The following is a 19506-nucleotide window of genomic DNA, read 5'->3' on the forward strand; positions in this document are numbered from 1 at the left end:
GTGAAGACTGTGGCTGCTGGAAGGTTGTTTTTAAAGCCTCTATTGTTGTTCGTTGGTGTTTGTTCTGTCTGCGTTTCGGCTCACATCTTTATAAAATGGAGATACAGTCGAAGCAAGCCGAGTCTGAAGGAGTTGACATAAAGCCACAGAAAGGAGTAGCCATTCGGTTTCCTGTTTGCTAGACTAAAATCCTAAAAATCTGGTGGGAAAAGAAAAAACTAATGAGAATGGAAATGGAAGGATTCCATCAGTTTTACTGGTGGGCAGACACAAGGTTGTCTTTGAAGAGATGTTAGTGAATTATCTGCTTAAGGTCGAAGGATTCTTGGGTGTGAGGTTTGCTGTGCGATCACATGATGGGTGAGAAAGAGGGGCTGGTTGGCATTTACGTTTGCAGAGTTAACTTTTACCAGATTGTGTCTGACTTTTCTGCATCGCTTGTGTTCGTCAGCCGGAATGGGAGATACAGCCAGCCGTAGTTACCCCTGTAGGTAAATCCTGTAAACTTCCTTCTTTCAATGGTTCTTTAATATTTCTTAGTCTAGTACAGGTCTGGATTTCTATAGAAACCCAATATATTCCTATATAATTGATGTCTGGGTTTGGTTTTCGCCTCCTTTGAATGGCTGGTGGCTGATTCAGTCCCTGTTTTCAGCTGTCGTGTCACCCAAGTCCTGAGATAAGTCAGCTATTTTCAGTCTTTGCGCCCCGCAAACAAACGAGTGCAGTTGAAACACGAGTATTGTACGTGGTTAAGACTTTTCCCTTTCTAGCTTGAAGATGGCTGTTAACAGAATGATAACGAGCTATTCTTAGCTAATTGTGTTATAAGGAAGCAGAAGGCAATGACAACAGTGGACCTACAAATCCTTCCAGTCTTACTCATCCAGCGTGAGGGGTTTTTGTCTTCAGGGGAGGAAACAACCCTCTGTCATGAGGTGTCGCAGGTCAGCGAGTGGGAAAGGAGCCAGAGAGGTTAGAAATTCTGCCCTAATTTATCCAGGCCTTTGTGCTGTCCCTGCGATAAGCACAAACTGGAAGAAAAAAGAAGTTTCCAAAAATGGCTTGAGACATGTAGATATTCTGTGAACTCCATTCCAGAAGCTGATATAAATGTAATGGAAGATGAGACCACGTCATTTACAAAAAGACTTTTACAAATCATCGCCGTTTCCTGGGTAAGTATTGCCCTGAGAGGTTTTTTTTTTTTAATGTTCATGATTTTAATGCTTTGCTGAGATCTTTTGGGGATTTAGACACTTGCTGGACTTGGATGCTGTTTGCCTCAGGCTTTGAAGGAATTCCAGAGGATCTGCTGGCATAAGGTAATTCAGGTTTGACTGCGTGGATGCAGGGAAATGTGCAGACATTCCTCATCGCTGGAAGGGTCAGTAGTGTGTGATCAAACCTTCTTAGTCTACCTGAGGTCTGGAAGAACACGTCAATAGTGTTTGCTGTCTCGGCATCAGGCCTTATGCAGAAACCAAAAAGAAGTGCTCTGTTAATTGTATTTTAATTTTGCACTGAGAATTAGAGAAAAAAAAAATTGAAATTTGGCAAATTTAGGGAATTTATCGAGAAACTTCATCTGGTGAAAAGATTTCCAAATACCTGCTTTGTGAAAATAATTATTTTAAACCTATAAATTCAGCAGCTGTAAAGCAATAACATGACTCAATCAATGAAAATTTTAAGCAGTGCTCTTTATCAGTTCATTCACCTTGTCGTTAAGTAACGATAAGCAAAGCAAGAGAATTTTTCCTTTTTTCAAATGGGTAATTAACAAATTCAGGGATTGATTTTTATTAGGGAGTGTCAGTGGCTTCTCTGGAATCTCATCAGTTGTGAGTAAAAGCATAACCGGTTGCTGCCAGCACCTCAAAGTGTAACTTGTAAAGATCGGCTGGGGTTTCCCTGTGAATTTTGTGTCTCCGAGTATGGCTGCGCTCACCTCAGTTTTACATGTCGAGCTCTATATGAGATGCTGTGTCTGTGAATGAATGGGAATATTATTTCTCACCATGGAGGATTAAACATCTTCTTCCCATCCAGCCTTCTTTAGAGCCAAGGTGTATTTCTCTACTTTAAAATTCTCTGCTCTTAAATTCTAGTATCTCATTTCATCTCATTTCTGATGTATTTAAAAACTCGGTTTCCTTCTGTTTTACAGTGGTGGAGTCTGGGTGCAGTTCTGTAATGTTGGATACTGCTGGGAAATGGTTGGTTTATTACATTCTAAAAGCCTTTTCCTGAGAGTTTTAGAAGAAAATAACCATTCGTGGAAACATGAAGGAACGTTCAAAAATACCAGCTACTAGAACTGATGGCTGAACGTTCCTGTATTAGAGCTGGAATACCCGTCCTTACCGAGTGTAGTTGCCCAAGAAGGACAAATAAAATCCTTCCCTCTCCTCGACTCCCTAAAGAGGCGATCGTACAGTCCTAAAAATAACCGAGGGATCTGAAGCAGAAGTCTTGGTGAAATCCAGCCCCCCGCCTCGGTGGGAGTTTTGCCATGAATTTCAATGAGTTCAGGACTTTGATGTGTTGGCCAAGTTGAGTTGAAGTTGAGTTGTTCCTGGACGGGTGTGCCAGCTGCCTCTTGTCCACTTTCCCAGAATAACCACTTCGATAAGGTATTTACCACTTAAAAATATGGAATCGGTCCCGCAGGGAGCACTTCACATTACAGAGGAGCTGTCGTTAAAAACACACAGCAAAAGCTTTCCTGAGACTTTTTGTGAGGGGTATTTTTAGTTGGTTGTTTAAGATTGTTGATGACCTTCTAAGAAAAAGGCAAATTTAAACACGCTGCCAGGGAACAACCACGGTCTTTGAAGTAATGAATGTTTGGTGATTCTTATTTACCATCTGACATTCTAACTGGTAGGTGCATATGATCGGTTCATTTTTAACAAATGACATTTCTAGAAGATAATTGGGCCTTGGGAGAGGTGGGGTTATGCTTGCTTCGGTCCGAGTAGAGCTGAATGCGTATCCTCCAGATGAAATGGTCACGAGGCCAATTAACAGAATATCACAGGACTCCTTGAGGCTACGGCAGAGAAGTCCCTTTTGGAAACAAAGGCTGAATGTCCTGATTAATTTGCTTCGGTAAAACCTATCCAAGCTGAAATTTATGTGGATGTTTAAGATGTTTTGCAAGATTGAGGCTTTAGCATAGACTTTGCTGTTTAGGTTTATTCTTTGCCCAAATTACTCTTTTTACAGCAGTTTGCTCTCTAAACAATGGAGAGTTGCTTCTGTCCTATTCCCTTCCATCTGCTCCCCCCTGCCCCCGACCCTCCAAATTACTGTTTTGCAGCCAAAATTGTGAGGCATTATGTGCGATGACGATGAAACCACTGCCCTTGTGTGTGACAATGGTTCTGGGCTTTGCAAAGCTGGGTTTGCAGGAGATGATGCCCCAAGAGCTGTGTTTCCATCCATCGTTGGACGCCCTCGACATCAGGTCAGTTGGTACCAAAGTGGAAGTGCTGACTGGTTTGGGTGGTTTTGGGGTTTTTTTTTGAGACTTTAGACATGACAATGATAAAGCATCAGATTTATTCAGGCAGAACTCCAATCAACCTTTATAGGAGTTTGGCTTGTGAACTGGAGGATTGAGATGCACAGCTTTAAGGTAAACTTCTTGATCCTTTGGAAAAAGTGCTCTTCGGCCATAAAATGTTGACTGTAGAAGAACACAAGTGTTTTAATGATATGAAGGTGTCTCATTGACCCCTCCCACCCCTCAACTTTTTGGATTAATTAATACTTGCTGTATTGATACGAAGGAAAATGATAGGCAGAACATTGCTAGCACGAGAAACCAAACAAATAATAATAAGTTCCTTTTCTAGTCACATTAAGCAACAGTATGGCCCAAAAAACTTCCAAAATAGGTCTCTAGCACATCACTTTATCAAGTCTAGAAAGGACAAATCTGGCTTTTCTTGACCTTGGAAAGGGTCTTTCTGCTTAATTCCTTTCCTAACAGTTCTTTTATAAATACAAGATGCAGATTTTTGTTCATTTTTGTCATCTCTGAGTCAGATTTTAATTTTCTGGGCTGTAAAAACCCTTGCCTGAAGTTCTCTGTGTTCTTTTGCGCAGCTAAACATGCCTGGTTTGACAGCCATAAAATACTAAGCATTTTAAGGAATGCATTTTGAGCACCTCCATGAATTGTTGAAGTTGAGTATTAGTGGTTGAAAACACGTCTGTTCTGTTAACATCCCAAATTGTTAATTGGCTTTTATTAGTGATTAGAACGGGCATGTAATTTTGCACAGCTCAGCAGCTGTATTGTTGAATCCATGGAATTGGAACATATCCATAAGAAAAATTAAATATTTTTATGCCAATTGGTGAATAATATTGTACCTTGTATGTTGTTACATTATTTAAGGCAATCATGATAGGCTTCCTAATGCATACATTATAAACTTAATAAAATCTTAATTTAATGAGTTTTCTTTTATAAAATCTCTGTTTTATATAAATCAATGTTTTTTCCAAATGTGTATTTTGAAAAATGATTTCACCTGCAGCAAGGGGGAATAATGTCACTGTTTAAAGGCAACAGTGGAACTGCCTGGACATAAAGTTCAACCAAGTATATAAAGTAAGTCCGGGGAGCCAAGAAGAGATTATACCTTTTTCATCTATAATTCCTTCCCTTTATTGCTTTGTGCAATGACAAAGGACTCGTCCCTTGTGGACAACCGTAAGTTTGGATCAGGTGCGAGGTACCATCCTTCCTTTTTGGAGCTGCCTTGCTCTTCTGGTGGGTTGATGAGGGATGTTAGTCCAGAGTAGGTGGTTACCAATAAATTCACATTTTAGTTCCTTGCACGTTTTGGGGGGTACGTTCTGGAATGTTAGTAGCAGGTACAGTACTTCACGTGGAGTTTTAACTTAAAAATGATATTCTATCTATATGCATGATATACTGCACTAATATTAGAATAATATACTTTGCAGGGTGTTATGGTTGGAATGGGTCAGAAAGACAGCTATGTAGGGGATGAAGCACAAAGTAAAAGAGGGATCCTGACGCTGAAATACCCCATTGAGCATGGAATCATCACTAACTGGGATGACATGGAAAAGGTGGGTGTTTAAGATAATATTGTTGAGGCATCATCTTATCCAAGACATACAATTTGCCATTAACCGTCTTGCAAACCAAAGGGAGAATCCATGAAGAAATTGTAATTGCAGTGTACGTAAAAGGATAGTACAATATGCTCGTGCAGGAGTTGATCCGATCTTGGCACTTCTAGGGGTACTATTCTTTTAAAAAACAAATGCTTATTACTCATCAGATTTGGCAGAATGTTACAAAAGTATTTTATGCTTTGTACGTCCTCTTTTCAGTCTTGAAGTTCCTACTAAGGCAGAACATTTGACAATGATAGAAAGTGGCTAAAGGAAAAAAAACTACAGGTTGTGACTCATGAGAGGTGAATTGGAGAAATATTAAAGATACGTTACTGAAGTTGGAAATAAAAACTGGGAGGTGGAGGGGTGATTTATTTCCCTCCTTAGTACTTGCCTACATGAGGAACAAGATGAAGAGTGATGCCCACATCTTGTATTGCATATGACATTCTCGCTGTCAATTAAAGAGGAAAAGACAGATTGGGGCTTCCTATCCCTATACCAGTTCTTTGAGAGTGGGATTTTATTTTTTTTTTTTCCCCCTGAAGCATGTTTTTCTGTTGCCAATTCCAGTTAGCTTTCAGCGTCTGGATGGAGAGAAGGTGTCTTTAGTCCCTGTCAAGCACAACTTTCTTGGCGTGTGGCCGGCGCGTTGGCCTCTCTGTGACATGCTTCCTGAAGGATGTCCCAGAGCTGGTGCAGGCGATGAGGTGTGCTCGTGGCAAACGCTGGAGAGGCAGGAGGAGCCCTAAGGGCACTCTCACTCTGCTAAATATCTCTGGTATCTCCTATGTCCTGGTCTCTTCAGGAAGCATCTGAGTCTGTACATGGAAATATTGTTCCCCTTCTTTAGAGACAGGAGTGCAGTTCAGTGCTTGTCGTCTCCAGGTGGAATGGTATGGAAAGGAAACTCCACAAGAAAATGCTTCTAGTAATGTTTTCCTGTGGAAATACCACTGAGAGAAAGACAGGGGGCTGATGTTGTTCTGTAGTCCCATTTGCTGAGAAGGGGTGTGTAAAATTATAATATATATATTATAAAGTCATTATTGTGTCATATTCATGAACTCAAAGTGGTAAGTGCAGAGTGTTCCAGCTCATAGAATCACAGGATCATAGAATGGTTTGAGTTGGAAGGGACCTTAAAGATCATCGAGTTCCAACCGCCTGCCCTGGGCAGGGACACCTCCCACCAGACCAGGTTGCTCAAAGTCCCCTCCAGCCTGGTCTTGAACCCCTCCAGGGATGGGGCAGCCACAGCTTCTCTGGGCAACCTGGGCCAGTGTCTCACCACCCTCACAAGAAAGAATTTCTTCCTGAGATCTCGTCTAAATCTCCCCTCTTTCAGTTTAAGACTGTACCCCTCATCCTGTTGCTTCACTCCCTGATAACGATGAACACACCAAAGTCGATACAGGAGCAACAGGAATTCCCCAGCTCATATTTGGAAATAAATTGCCCACCTACTCCTCTAGATGGAAGCACAGGATTTGCATTTCATTATTTCACTGCTTCCTGAGAGGACACTTTGCTCGTTTCTGCAGAGTAGAAAGTCTACCTCATACATCCCGGTGTGTTGTTCTTCCTGATAATTTTCCTGCTGTCTGCATTCAGCAAGAAATGATTTTTCCCTGTAGGAAAAAAAAAATAAAATAATTAAAATAAACACGGAGGTCACTATTTTGTTTTCTTCCCTCAGCAACTGGTCATCTGGAATTTGTCCTGAGTGTAAGACATACCGGTATGTGTTTTTAATCTGGGTAAGGCTGAATGCTAGAGCAGACTGTCTAAACTTTAGTTAGGAAAAGGAATTAGAGAAGGTAGAAAAGGTGGGATGGGCTTTACTGCAGTGCAACTCTATGGCTAGATGGATTGTTTTTTAGGGTATAATGTGGTGGAGGCTTCATGCAGTGCAGTAATTCAAATAATAGTCAGATCCTACGTGGTCAGATCTTGTGGTTTGAACTCTTTTTCTCTTTGTCACTTCAATGGATGAAGGAATTACTTGTGAAAGTGGGTCCCTGGCCCAACCTTATCTTCTTCTGACAGACAGCTGGCAACATGCAGGAGCTGGCAAAGATACCCCAACACTGAGTTGTACATAGGCTTCTTGGGGAGCCCAGGAGCAGAGCGGGACAGAAAGTGGAGACTGCTTGCAAGGAAATGAGCAACAAATAGGAAAAAAAAGAAGCATGAGAGAAAGGCAGCGAAAGGGAAGAGACAAGAGACAGCATTGATAACTGTTGTGATTATTGCAAATAAGAAAAAAAAGCATATATATATATATTTTTTTTTTTTTAATCTATGGGCTTCCCTGATTCAATCAAATGATTACATGCATATCTCAACTTCCCCTGAAGCTCTGGAACACCCACACACATGTGAACACACTCTTCTGGCTGAGAGAAGTCCTGAAATTCAATTCCTAAAGTTTTGGTGCTAAAGGAATGTATGTGTGTGTGTATATATTTATATATATATAAGTTTATCAATATAATATGCATATTTATATATTATATATATAAGTATATAATATAATATAATATGAGGGGAGACCTCATTGCCCTCTACAACTCCCTGAAAGGAGGGTGCAGAGAGGTGGCTGTTGGCCTCTTCTCCCAAGTGAATAACAACAGGACCAGAGGAAATGGTCCGAAGTTGGGGCAGGGGAGGATTAGATTAGATATTGGGAAGAATGACTTTCCTGAGAGGGTGGTCAGGCACTGGAACAGCCTGCCCAGGGAGGTGGTGGAGTCACCATCCCTGGAGGTATTTAAGAAACGTGTAGACGTGGCACTGCAGGGCACACTCTAGTGCCCGAGACTGTTGGGTTGGGTGTTTTGTTTTGTGTTTTTTTTGGTGTTTGTTGGTTTGGGGTTTTTTGTTTGTTTGTTTGTTTTTGTGTGTGTGTGTATGGTTGGACTCAATGATCTCAAAGGTCCCTTCCACCCATGAAGATTCTGTGTTTCTGTGTGATTCTGTGATGTATGTGTGATGGTTTTAAACCAGTTGCATGATTTTGATCCAAACCTCAAATTTCCTTCCAGCGCTTGGCGATAATACTACTAAAAACATCTCAGTGTAGAAGAAACAAGGGAATTTCTGGGTAACTGTGCCAAAAATGGGACAAAGGCATGATAACGCAGTGCCCAACCATCCACACGTTACAAAAAGCGAGGGGGTCACCACAAGATTAAGCTGAGTGTGCATGTGTGCGGGAGAGAGCGAGAGCGAGGATGCTGCAGGACCCACAGATGCTCGTGTGAATGGGGAGGAGGGCGTGTAGGCGATGAAATGAAGCATTCTTCTTCTCCCCTGCTTCAGTTCACAATATTCAAATGGGGACTGCTCCCTTTTCCGCTGGATAATAATACAGGGCATTGTACGTCACTGTTAATTTGATCTCAGCAGCTGAGCTGACAACGTATGGGAGGGAAAGCATCGGGATGGAGTGTTTTCTGGCTCTGGTGACTTTGTAAATGTTTAATATAAGTGTTGGAATAATTCTTCCTCAGTGATTCCTCTTTGCTGCTGTGCTCGCTGCTTACATTCAATTCTTGGGACCTATATATATATTTGTTTCTTGTAGAATATAATTATCCATCAATATTATGGTTATCATTAGGTCGAATCTAATAGTTTTCAGTGCCGAGTTGTGCCTGGTTTTGAGGAAAAACCCTGCCAGGTTTAGGCAGGGTCCTGCTTTATGAGTTCAGGTTCGTTCCTCACTGCTGGAATCGCCAGTACTTTGTTAATTTGTGGAAGCACGGAGGTTTCCTTCTCATCCCTTAGTTCTCTCCTGTCTGAAATGGCAGCCTCCTTATATCTAATTTAAATTTTTAACTTTTACATGATTACTCTCTCTTTTATTCAACTCCTCCCTGTATTTGTATTCTAAACCTTCAAATGGAAGATGGCCTGGCATCCCAAGCCCCAGTTCCAGAAACATCTGATAATTATTTTTAGGGGACTGAGATGGAATTGAGGTTTTTTAGGGCTGACAATTATCTTAATAATTCCAGCTCTGAACATCTATTGACTTTGTGGGTTCTTCAGATTTAGATAAGACCTTTTTTCCACTTAAGTTCATTTTGGAGCGTAATAGCACTTATTTCTATGACATTAATGAACTAAACTTATCCAAAAAAATGTTCTGATGTTTTATGCTGAGAAGTAAACCTGTTGGGTCAGGCAAAGCTGGAATATGATAAAAAATGGGAAAAACACAGAATAAGAATAGGAAAGAGTTGAAAAAGAAGATAAGAAATATTTCATCTTGTTACTGAACAGTCTGTCTTTGAGCTGGCATCAAGAGAAAAATCCCTTCAGTAGACAGCTATAGTCCTCAGGCAATCAAAGTGAACGTCTTTTGATCCAGGTGGCAGCTTCCAACATGAAAAAATGTGACAGTACTTTATGGACTGTGACTAAGAAATTCAGTTACTCTGTCGTAAGTGAAGAGTTTGATTCAGGATTTACTGGGTGAAATATCTGTGGCATAAAAGGCCTTTTGCTTCTGTGGATTCCTAAAGAGTGTCTGGGCGATGACTTGCAACCGAAGCAGTCTCCAAGCAGCTTGACGTGGAGAAGTCTTTCCAGGTCTAACAGCTCGGTGCTTGGCTCAGCCTTCTGTGTGGGAACACTGCGGGAGGGAACTCACCGGTGCCCCTGCTTCGAAAGGGTTGTCCCGGCTCTGTCTAGGGAATCTAAGTGGAAGGACTCCCTTGTGTAGGTTATATTCCATTGTTATATACAGTAGAAACCCAATGGTTTTGGTTCTAAAATAGAGTTGAATGTGGCAAATTATTTCTTGCATGCTTTCTGTCTATCTTAATACATCTGTGAAAAAAAAATAAAAAATTGCACTGTATTTGAAAAGCTCACTGTAGTTCTGTGAACAGAACAAACGATTTTCAGAACGCTTTTCTAAAGTGATTTTCATTTTTAGATTTGGCATCATTCTTTCTATAACGAACTCCGGGTTGCGCCAGAAGAACACCCTGTCCTACTGACCGAGGCCCCCCTTAATCCCAAGGCCAACCGTGAAAAAATGACTCAGGTAATTGTCTGGATGCTGTGCCGCAGATCTTTCCTGCATGGAAGAAGCTAAAAATACAGATAGTCCTGGGTATTCACCTTTCTTCTTAATCTGGGAGATAATCCCTTTGGGTTCGTGAGGGTTAGCGTGCTGGCTAAACCATGGTGAGACAGCAAGAGTTTCTGCTGCTCACGCAATTTCTCTGGATGGCCCTAAAATGTTTCATATGTGTTTGTGGCAGTGAGTTATATGGAACTAGCCTCTGAAAAGCTGGAAGGCAATTTTCTTTGTTCACAAGACTCTGTGCTCGGTTCTGGAAGTGGAGAAGCTGGAGGCTAAGGTGGCTTCTCGCACTGAGTTTTGGAGTGTAGATAATGTCAACCCAGGATTCATGTAATTCTTTTGGATGGAGTTATGAGTTATTGATGTATTTAAATCTGAGGTTTGTAAGCACTGTAACACTGGTCATGTACCAGCTGAATCACACTTCTGTGTGAGTTTTGGATCAATGATGCCTTTCATGTGCCTGCCTCTGGCCACCAAGAGTGCTCAACTTGCAGTGGCCCAACTCCTCAGCTCGTGCTGTACCAGCTCCTGCTTTGTACCCTGAAATTGTCACTTTATCAACACTTTTGCATCAGACAAAATCACAGAATCACAGAATGATACGGGGTTGGAAGGGACCTCTGGAGATCATCCAGTCCAACCCCCTGCCAAAGCAGGTCCACCCAGAGCAGGTCACACAGGAATGTGTCCAGGTGGGTTTTGAATGTCTCCAGAGACAAAGACTCCACCACCTCTCTGGGCAGCCTGTTCCAGGGCTCTGCCATCCTCAAAGAAAAGAAGTTCCTCCTCATGTTTAGGTGGAACTTCCTATGTTCCAGTTTGTGCCCATTACCTCTTGTCCTGATATGCTGCTTACCACATCAGAATTGTGGTTTTTTTTTAGAAGATATGAGTGAAGATGTTTGAAGGCCATCAAGCAGATGACTTTGCAGAACTCCAACTGGAGTACCTCTTCAGGGATCAGGGGGAAAAGTGTTCAAAGGCTGGAGTCTTTGCTGGCTCAGGAAAATGAGTTATCTGAAGTAAACTTAAATGATGTTTTGCTAAACGTTTTTGCCTGTGACATACCCAGTCTGATGTACCAAACTTAGCTCAGAACCAAAAGTTGACCTCTGAGGTTTGTATATTTTAGAGCAGCCTTCTGGCCAAAAGTCCAAAAGTTATAAATTTAACTGGTGATGTAACCAGAAGCGTGATTTAAATACAGATATAGGTTTAAAATCACCTGGGAAAAATCGATGTGGCTTTGCACTTTCCTTTGTGCCCACTTTTGGCATATATTTAATAGGAAGATTATGCATCAATTTAGCAACAGTGTAAATAAACTAATTAAGTAGTGAGCTTGACAGCACGCATTACTGGGAGATAATACAACTGGGAGATAATAAACACCAACAGACCATAAGAAAAGCCTGGTTTATAACAACCAGGAGGTGTGGTTCATACAGTAGACATGTCTAGGACTGTTTCTCTGTCATTATACTGTAATGATAAATCCTGCTTCAAGATTGTTTAAAAGCTTATTGTTTATTACTGATTGTATTAAATTCATTACTTTAATTAGCTATGAAATATTGGTAATATGTGTATTTTTTATTTGGAAGCATACTTTTAATTAAAAGTAGACTTTATTGGCAAAGGTATTAGCTTATAAAATCTGAAGTTTAAGTTTAACCCCTTGATGTCAGTGGCTCTGATGGGTGCAATGGTGATGGTTGAGTTGCCATCCCTGGGGATATTTAAAAGACGTGTAGATGTGGCGCTTAGTGGTGGACTTGGCAGTGTTAGGTTTATGGTTGGACTCAATCTGCAGGGTCTTTTCCAACCTGAAGGATGCTTTGATGGTGCCAGCAGCACCACTGGCGGTGGGGTAGCGCTGCCCAAGGCAGGGGACATTGGTTTAAGAAAGGATAAAGCACATCGGGTTGTCCAGAGCGTTTTCCTCAGCAGAGCTCCAGTGGAAGTCCAGCTGGAAACAAATGTTATTCCATCTGCTTGGATAAAATTGCAGCATGTCTGACAGAGGAGATGGAAAGAACCGGAGCTTGTTAGAGTAGAGGAGGTGGGGGATGAGACAAGAGAATATGGCTAAGGTTGCTATAGAGAGAAAAGATGAACTGTTGTGTTTGCTGGGGGGGCAGATGGAGATGTAATGTGTTTAAACTAGACACGTGAGGTTTTAGCTAGAGACCAAGAAACCTTGATTATAGTAAGTATAGCGTATCACTAGATTTGTTTGCCAGAGGAATCTGTGGATGCTCCAGCAGAAGAATTTCTGAGACAGAACCTGTGTCAGAAATGGCTGATTCTTCCTGGAGATGGGAATAAACAGATTATTCTTTGTGGCTTCTTCCAGCTGTGTCTTCTATAAATCTTTTATATGGATGTGTGTGTATATATATAAAAAAAAAGTATATTTTTGATTGGTGCATTCTTGCAGTTCTATCATCAGGGTAAAAAAAGTTATCCCAAGGTGTCATCTTCAATTAATGTTATCGGTAAAAATCTGCCATAGGCTGAGGTTAATGGAAAGATATCCACTGACTTCCATGATTTTTTTCATGAAACCCTAAAGAAAACATAGCATGCTGTTCACGGAAGAACCGCAGTTCAGCAGGGACTCGGGAGTGGTAACTGGCATTGTTCATTAAAAAAAAAATTAAATTTACTGTCTCTTCAGATACTCTTAAGTGTAGATCCTAAAGGTTTTCAAATTCTTCATTCCAGATTATGTTTGAGACTTTCAATGTGCCAGCCATGTACGTAGCGATTCAGGCAGTGCTGTCTCTGTACGCTTCCGGAAGAACGACTGGTGAGTCTTTCTGGGAGTCGTATTTTCCACCCGCCCTTCTCGCGTGGATGTATATGCACATACGCGCACACACACACAGAGGTGTGTGTTGATGGTGATGCACCAGCTGTGTATTAAGAAGAACTGACAGCCGTATGGAGACTAAATACTTCTCACCGTGCTGTGCAAGTACTTCTTTGTTGGTTTCAACTTCGTGGCAGGATGGGTGTAGATTTACGACCTTCTGCTTGAAAACCTCAAGTGACAGCAGCGCATCTCTATGAAGAGATGAAAGATGACACGGTTTGATACTGCCCTTAGTTGCACGGCATGCAGAAGAGGTTCTATCTTAACCAGATTGTTCCAAACCCATGGTTTCTTTTTCCTTTAGACCTACCTCTACGTTAAGCTCCATTCCCAGTAAAAAAAACCCCGACCATTCAGTAGCTAAATGAAAATATTTCATTTAAATGTTGAATTTCAGTCACCTAAAGATGTCTGTTGTTAAGGCATCATTAGAATTAGCATGGAGGTCTTTTCTTACTGCCATTTGGAGTCTGACCAAGCATTGAGATGATAAATTACTACTTAGCAACCCTTAGGTCTTCATATACTTTGAAAAAAATTAAAATACCATCTGTCATTGTAGCCTGATGCCACAATAAAATTTTGTATAGAAAGATCGCCATCTTACAGGAATTACAATTGTCATAAATACCTGGTTTATGCTTAAAATTCAATTATTTGTGTGCATGTTTGGTATCAGAAAAGCTTTATTCGTTTTGAGTGGAAGATATGTACTTCATTTCCTATCCAAGAATATAAATAGTAGGTGCACAGAAAAACTGTTGTTGTATTTTCTCTAATGGGGTGGTTTATTTTAATGGCAATTTCAATTTTTTAGTTTTATAGATTTTTTTTTTTTAGCTGTTTGTATGTTATTTCATGTCTTTAAAGTGCTAGAGGTCGTCTGAAATGAGAACCTCTGCATCCATGTAAGGTCATTATGGCTAGCATCCGTTCAGGAAGAACAATACAATCAAATTGCTGAATGTTACATGTCTTTTTTTCCCCAACTGCAGTTGCTGTTTAGTTTGTGGTAACGATTTCATCTCGTGTGAGTACCTCTTTAATTATAGAAATGGCAGAGGCAATTGGCTTGTGAGCATCTTTATTTGTTGTTGTGTCTTTCAGCTGTGAATATGAAGCATGTGGAAACCCTGTATTGGTGGGAAATAACCAGCTTCTCCTTTTCTTTCACTTTCCAGGAATAGTTCTGGATTCCGGGGATGGTGTCACACACAATGTGCCTATCTACGAGGGCTATGCCTTGCCTCATGCCATCATGAGACTCGATCTAGCAGGCAGAGACCTGACGGACTATCTCATGAAAATTCTTACGGAGAGAGGCTACTCTTTTGTCACCACTGGTAACGAGCTGTGCTTTGGATGCACTTCACATATGTTTGCTCTGTTAATTGCCTTATTATGCAGGAAGTGTGTACCTGGTGAGATCCATCAAAATCCTTATTGCTAGGTTGGCCTGGGAAAAACAGTTCACGTTAGCAAATGGGATCCTCCTGACTTTGGCTTTCAGCAGAGGGACACGGTTTAGTGGTAACTTGGCAGTGCTAGGTTAACAGTTGGACTTGATCTTAAATTAGGTCTCTTCCAACCAGAATGATTCTATGATTCTACATATATTGAGCACCAAGGATGAGGATGCCACCTCGTTAGGAAATCCTGGGTCACTGACAAATATACGTGGTCGTTGTGTTTGATCGTACCTCTCCGGCAGACAAAGGAACAAAGTTAGTAGCTGGTAATGGATGAGCCTCTGGAGGTTTGATCAAGGTTTTGTGACACAAACATGTAAACATTAATCTTTACAATATTCTGTGGTACAATATATGTTTTTATTTGCCCATGAGGAAAATTTGGTAATGCAAAGGGAAAGTAATGTTGTTGAGACAATAGAGAGGTCATCATACAACGAACCATAGGACCATCAATACTCAAGGAAATGCGCGTGAGCAAATCCCTCTCCTTGCTGTCATACTGTCCATTGATTAAAAACTTTTTTGACTGTCTGCAGCGGAACGGGAGATTGTGAGAGACGTCAAGGAGAAGCTTTGTTACGTGGCGTTGGATTTTGAAAATGAAATGGCAACTGCTGCTTCCTCCTCCTCTCTCGAAAAGAGCTATGAGCTTCCTGACGGACAAGTCATCACCATTGGGAATGAACGGTTCCGATGCCCAGAAACTCTCTTCCAACCATCCTTCATAGGTGGGACAGGACTTTTCTTTCTAGGGACTTGACAGAAAATGAGAAGAAGAATTTCTTAGGAAGTACAGACAGCCTTTAGCTGTAGGAAGGGAGCTATTTACCCTCAAATGTCCTTAGAAACATGCAGCTCTTATTGAATGAATCAGTTCTTTAGAAGAAACGAAAACTGCTCCTACTGCTGCTGGACACAAAGACGCCTGTCAGTTTAGAAATACCTGAATTCTAAGATGATTTCAACCTCTTATAAATGCAGTAGATTTTCTAAAGCGACGTCTTAGAGTACTGTCAGAAAATCATGCTTTTTATCTTGACTGGTTGATGTATAACTGCACAGTGCTGCTTATATGGATTTTAAATCTAGATGCTGCTTCCTCGTAACGTTTTATTATATTAACCTGTTATTTAATCATACAAAATGAAATGATACGTTATTTTCCAGTAGTTTTATCTGTAGTGTTAAAATTCCCGTTCTATCCCATGGATGACTGACACTTTATGTGGTAACTCGTGCTGCCCTCACGGATTTCCCACTTCCCACTTAAATTCCACGCTTGAGGGCTGAGAAAAATGGCTTCAGGCGGTTTGGCATGATTTCCATTAAACTAAATGGTGAAGCTGGCTACGTTTGTGTGTAGAAATGAAACTATTCAAGCATCAACATAGCTCTGAGTTCTGCATTTGAAGATCAGCAGGAGTGATGTTCAAATATTCTATATTTAAGCATGAGCAGGAGAAATTCTCTTCAGTAGATAGAGTGATGTGGCTGCCAGAAGTGTATCGGGGATCACAGCTGGTGCTAAACGGTGGTCAGTATGGGAAATGTAGCGATGGAAATCAGGATGTCCTGGATCACAGAGCTTTGTTGAAGTACGTGTGTTAAGCTAGTTAAAAAGTCTAGTACTTAAAGTTCAAACCGTATTCCCAGGACTGTATCCGATCTGTTCCTTTCCTTTAGTAAAAAATAGTACTATAAGTTAACTTTACTGTAGTGGTATTTCAAGTTAAACCAACCCCTCAAAAGCCAGGTAGCTCACCTAAATGCCAAGTGGGCTTCTATTTCTAGCTAACAGCATTGTAAAAGAATATAAAAATGGTAAACTGTTGCAGTAACACCTCATTTTAAATTTTTCCTTAAATAATGTGTTTGGTTTTGTGTTTTGGTTTTTTTTTTTTTTTTTTTTTTTTTTCACTTGAGGAAGTAAAAACCCCAGTATGAAATCATCATGGGGATCTTCCTTCTTCCCAAGCATATTTTGCTTGTAGAATTCCTATGCTGAGATGATGAAGGTGGTGAGGAGTATGTCCTGTCCTTCTCCTTCCTCTCCTAAGCATCACATAGCTTTTTTTTTTTTTTCCTTGGAGTTTTAAGGCAGAGAGCTTGGACTAGTGAGTCTTCCTTTCATTTTAACAGTACTAAAGAGGAAGGGACAAAGAGAAATAACATGTTGAAACTTCTTCCCACTCAGGGATGGAATCTGCAGGTATCCATGAAACCACTTACAACAGTATTATGAAATGCGATATCGACATCCGTAAGGATCTTTATGCTAATAACGTCCTCTCTGGAGGAACCACGATGTATCCTGGGATTGGCGATCGTATGCAGAAAGAGATTACAGCTTTGGCTCCAAGTACTATGAAGATTAAGGTAATTTTGACCACCTGCACTTACAAAAGAAGCTTTTTCTTGCAAAGTTAGATCTTACATACAAATCAAAATGTCCATTAGAGAATGTCCAGGTCTTGTATCCCAAGTCCTGACTTTAGGAGAGCCTCAGACAGCCTGCTTAATTGATACCTCTTTTCCTCCTACCAGCCAAAGCAGATGTAAAAAAGGGATTTGAGAGGCAATAAAAATGGTCACTGAAGCAATGGGAGTTGACAAGGTCATTTTGAGAAAATGTGAAACAACAGTTTAAGAAGAGAGTCCTGTGGGATTCCCAATGAAATAGGGTTATGAGAGAGAAAAGGGTTGCTAGCAAGACACCACAGGAACAGCAAGAGAGGTAGGGATGAACCTTGAAAAGACAGAGCTGGAAATACTAAGGGGGCATGAACAACTTGAAGACCCTGGGAATGTTACGGACTTCAAGGCTTAGCTGTCAGTGAAAGTAATTAGTGAAAAGGGGGAAAGGAGTTTCACTTTCGAGTTCTTTACTAAAAAATCCAAAATCCAGGCAGCATGCAATGTCTGCAGCTTGGTAGCTGTTTGAAAGGACCCTTTTGGCTTAGACTCAAGACAACGTACGGTGAAATCAAGAGGCCCTTTTTGTCAGGCAGCAGGCTGTATGCTCAGACCATTCCATGCAGTGTTGTCCCAGTGGGTTTTATTTACAACCAAGTTAGGTTGATATTTTAAAATTTGAATTTTCTTTCCTATCTGTTTATAATTTTTTGGTAGCTGCGTTGTGGGCTGTCTGCAGATATCTCATGGGCTGCCGTATTTGCCTGCTCATTGTAACATCATAGCATCTCTATTGACTTGAGGTGGGAGACAAAATATGGCAGCCTTTCCACCTCTGAGGTGCTTTACTTCACTGGAGTTGTGCTCCTGTAATGGAAACCCTTCCACCTCCTCATTTCATCCAGAGAGATGTTTGCTGTGTTACCTGTTTGTCGCTTCGTTTACGACAGATTGCACTTCTCTTTTCTAGATGATTGCACCACCTGAACGTAAATACTCTGTGTGGATTGGGGGTTCCATATTGGCGTCTTTGTCCACTTTTCAGCAAATGTGGATCAGTAAAGACGAATATGAGGAAGCTGGTCCCTCTATTGTCCATCGCAAGTGCTTTTGACTACTTCCATCGTGCACTGTCAGTGATAAGTACCGCCGTTTCTCTACACATCACCTGCCCTCGTTCACCTTGGAGGGTGGCTTGGCTTTCTTCCACATGTGAAAAACCACACTGTCTGGATGTCGTATGAATCAGCAAATCACTTCTAATTTTTTTCGTGCTAAAACGAGACTAACATTTCATTGATGGGTGTTTTCCAAGATTAATAATGGTAGTTACGCTGTGCATTTTTATAGACCTCCATCCAGGAGGTGCCACACAATCCTGCTGGGTCTCAGTCCCTGCTAATCGATGGGAAGTCTGCAATATGCGCGAGTGATTCTTTCAAACTCAAACACAATGCAAGATTTAGGTACCAGAGAAGGCTTATTTTATGCAGTTAAGTGGTACACAGGGTTCTTCTAAGGGGGTACAGTGGATTTAGGAGGGTAGCAATGTGCACGTGGGTACCAGTGCTTCCAGTAGAGCTTCTGTGGACCTTTCCTTGGTGTCCTGCAGTTGTTTGGCAGGAGACTTTTGTCTCCCTGTGCCCACCACTCCCCATCAGTAAGGAGCTTCAACAAGCTACGGTACTTCTGTACTTACCCATAACAGGTTAATTTATTGGATGTATTATTGCTTTCTTCATCCCTCTTCCTAAGCAGTTAACTGATATTTCATTTACTTTTGCTATATATGCTATATTTTTTGCTATATATTACTTTTGCTATGCTAAGCTAATGATTACAGAGTAAATAATAACCCCTTGGAAATGTTATTGAAATACTCTGGCTTTAATGGATCAATAAAAGTGTAATTATCCATGTAAGGCTGCTGTGGCTTACATTAATTTCATAGTGACTAGTTTATCTGTTAATGATAAAATAATAATTACTAATTTGTATTTTAATTTTATTACGCAAAAGGTTTCATTCTCTCTGAGTTTTCTAGCTAAGCAATTTTAAAATGAAAAAAGAATTGTTTCACAGTTTCTATTTTAAAAAAATAATCTTCCTGGATGACAGTTTTTTTCATAATGTTCCATGTGAAGATTCGAGTCAGCTGTGAAGATGCTGCTGTTTCAGGTAGCAGGAAAATGTGTTCTATGTGATTCTGGATGCCGTAGACTTTGAATTGACGTGATGTCAGGCTTGACGCGCGTTTCATGATTTAAATCAAACCTGTCAAGTTCTTGTCAGTAAACACAATATCCTCTTTCCAGAGATGTGGGAAAGGTATGAGCTGGATTTACCGTCTTCGGAAAATGCATCTAGGGGATGTTTTAAAGAATCTTCTCATTGCTGTGAGTTCTAGCTCAGAGGGATCTCAGCTCCTTATCCAAATTATCTCTTGATGGTAAGATGGAAAGATGAATAAGGGA

At 40.8% G+C, this 19506-nt stretch overlaps 1 protein-coding gene across 7 annotated transcripts; it reads left to right on the forward strand.

Moving 5' to 3' along the window:
• The first annotated feature begins 710 nt into the window (after nucleotides 1-710).
• LOC141466163 (actin, alpha skeletal muscle B-like) lies at nucleotides 711-19021 on the forward strand. 7 transcript variants are annotated; one of them, XM_074149925.1, is made up of 11 exons: nucleotides 721-975; nucleotides 1102-1178; nucleotides 3326-3472; nucleotides 3575-3643; nucleotides 4987-5115; nucleotides 10115-10225; nucleotides 12998-13082; nucleotides 14330-14491; nucleotides 15157-15348; nucleotides 16815-16996; nucleotides 18003-18958. In XM_074149925.1, exons 3-11 carry the CDS (start codon nucleotides 3344-3346, stop codon nucleotides 18144-18146), a joined length of 1203 nt encoding a protein of 400 aa, XP_074006026.1. In that variant the 5' UTR covers nucleotides 721-975; nucleotides 1102-1178; nucleotides 3326-3343; the 3' UTR covers nucleotides 18147-18958. The 7 variants fall into 7 exon arrangements, with proteins under 7 accessions (XP_074006029.1, XP_074006026.1, XP_074006030.1 ...); XM_074149929.1 differs by lacking the exon at nucleotides 3575-3643 and adding an exon at nucleotides 1257-1325 and having other exon boundaries at nucleotides 845-975; nucleotides 18003-18952; XM_074149931.1 differs by lacking the exon at nucleotides 3575-3643 and adding an exon at nucleotides 2171-2636 and having other exon boundaries at nucleotides 857-975; nucleotides 18003-18952.
• Nucleotides 19022-19506: the final 485 nt, after the last annotated feature.

Source organism: Numenius arquata, chromosome 6, assembly GCF_964106895.1.
Source record: "Numenius arquata chromosome 6, bNumArq3.hap1.1, whole genome shotgun sequence".
NCBI classification, from domain to species: Eukaryota; Metazoa; Chordata; class Aves; order Charadriiformes; family Scolopacidae; genus Numenius; species Numenius arquata.

Excerpts from the sequence above, each read along its gene's own strand:
- LOC141466163 (XM_074149925.1), top strand. The coding sequence starts at position 3,344 with ATGTGCGATGACGATGAAACCACTGCCCTTGTGTGTGACAATGGTTCT. Across the intron at positions 3,644-4,986 it reads TTGAGATGCACAGCTTTAAG|GGTGTTATGGTTGGAATGGG; the intron begins GTAAACTTCTTG and ends TATACTTTGCAG. Across the intron at positions 16,997-18,002 it reads CAAGTACTATGAAGATTAAG|ATGATTGCACCACCTGAACG; the intron begins GTAATTTTGACC and ends TCTCTTTTCTAG.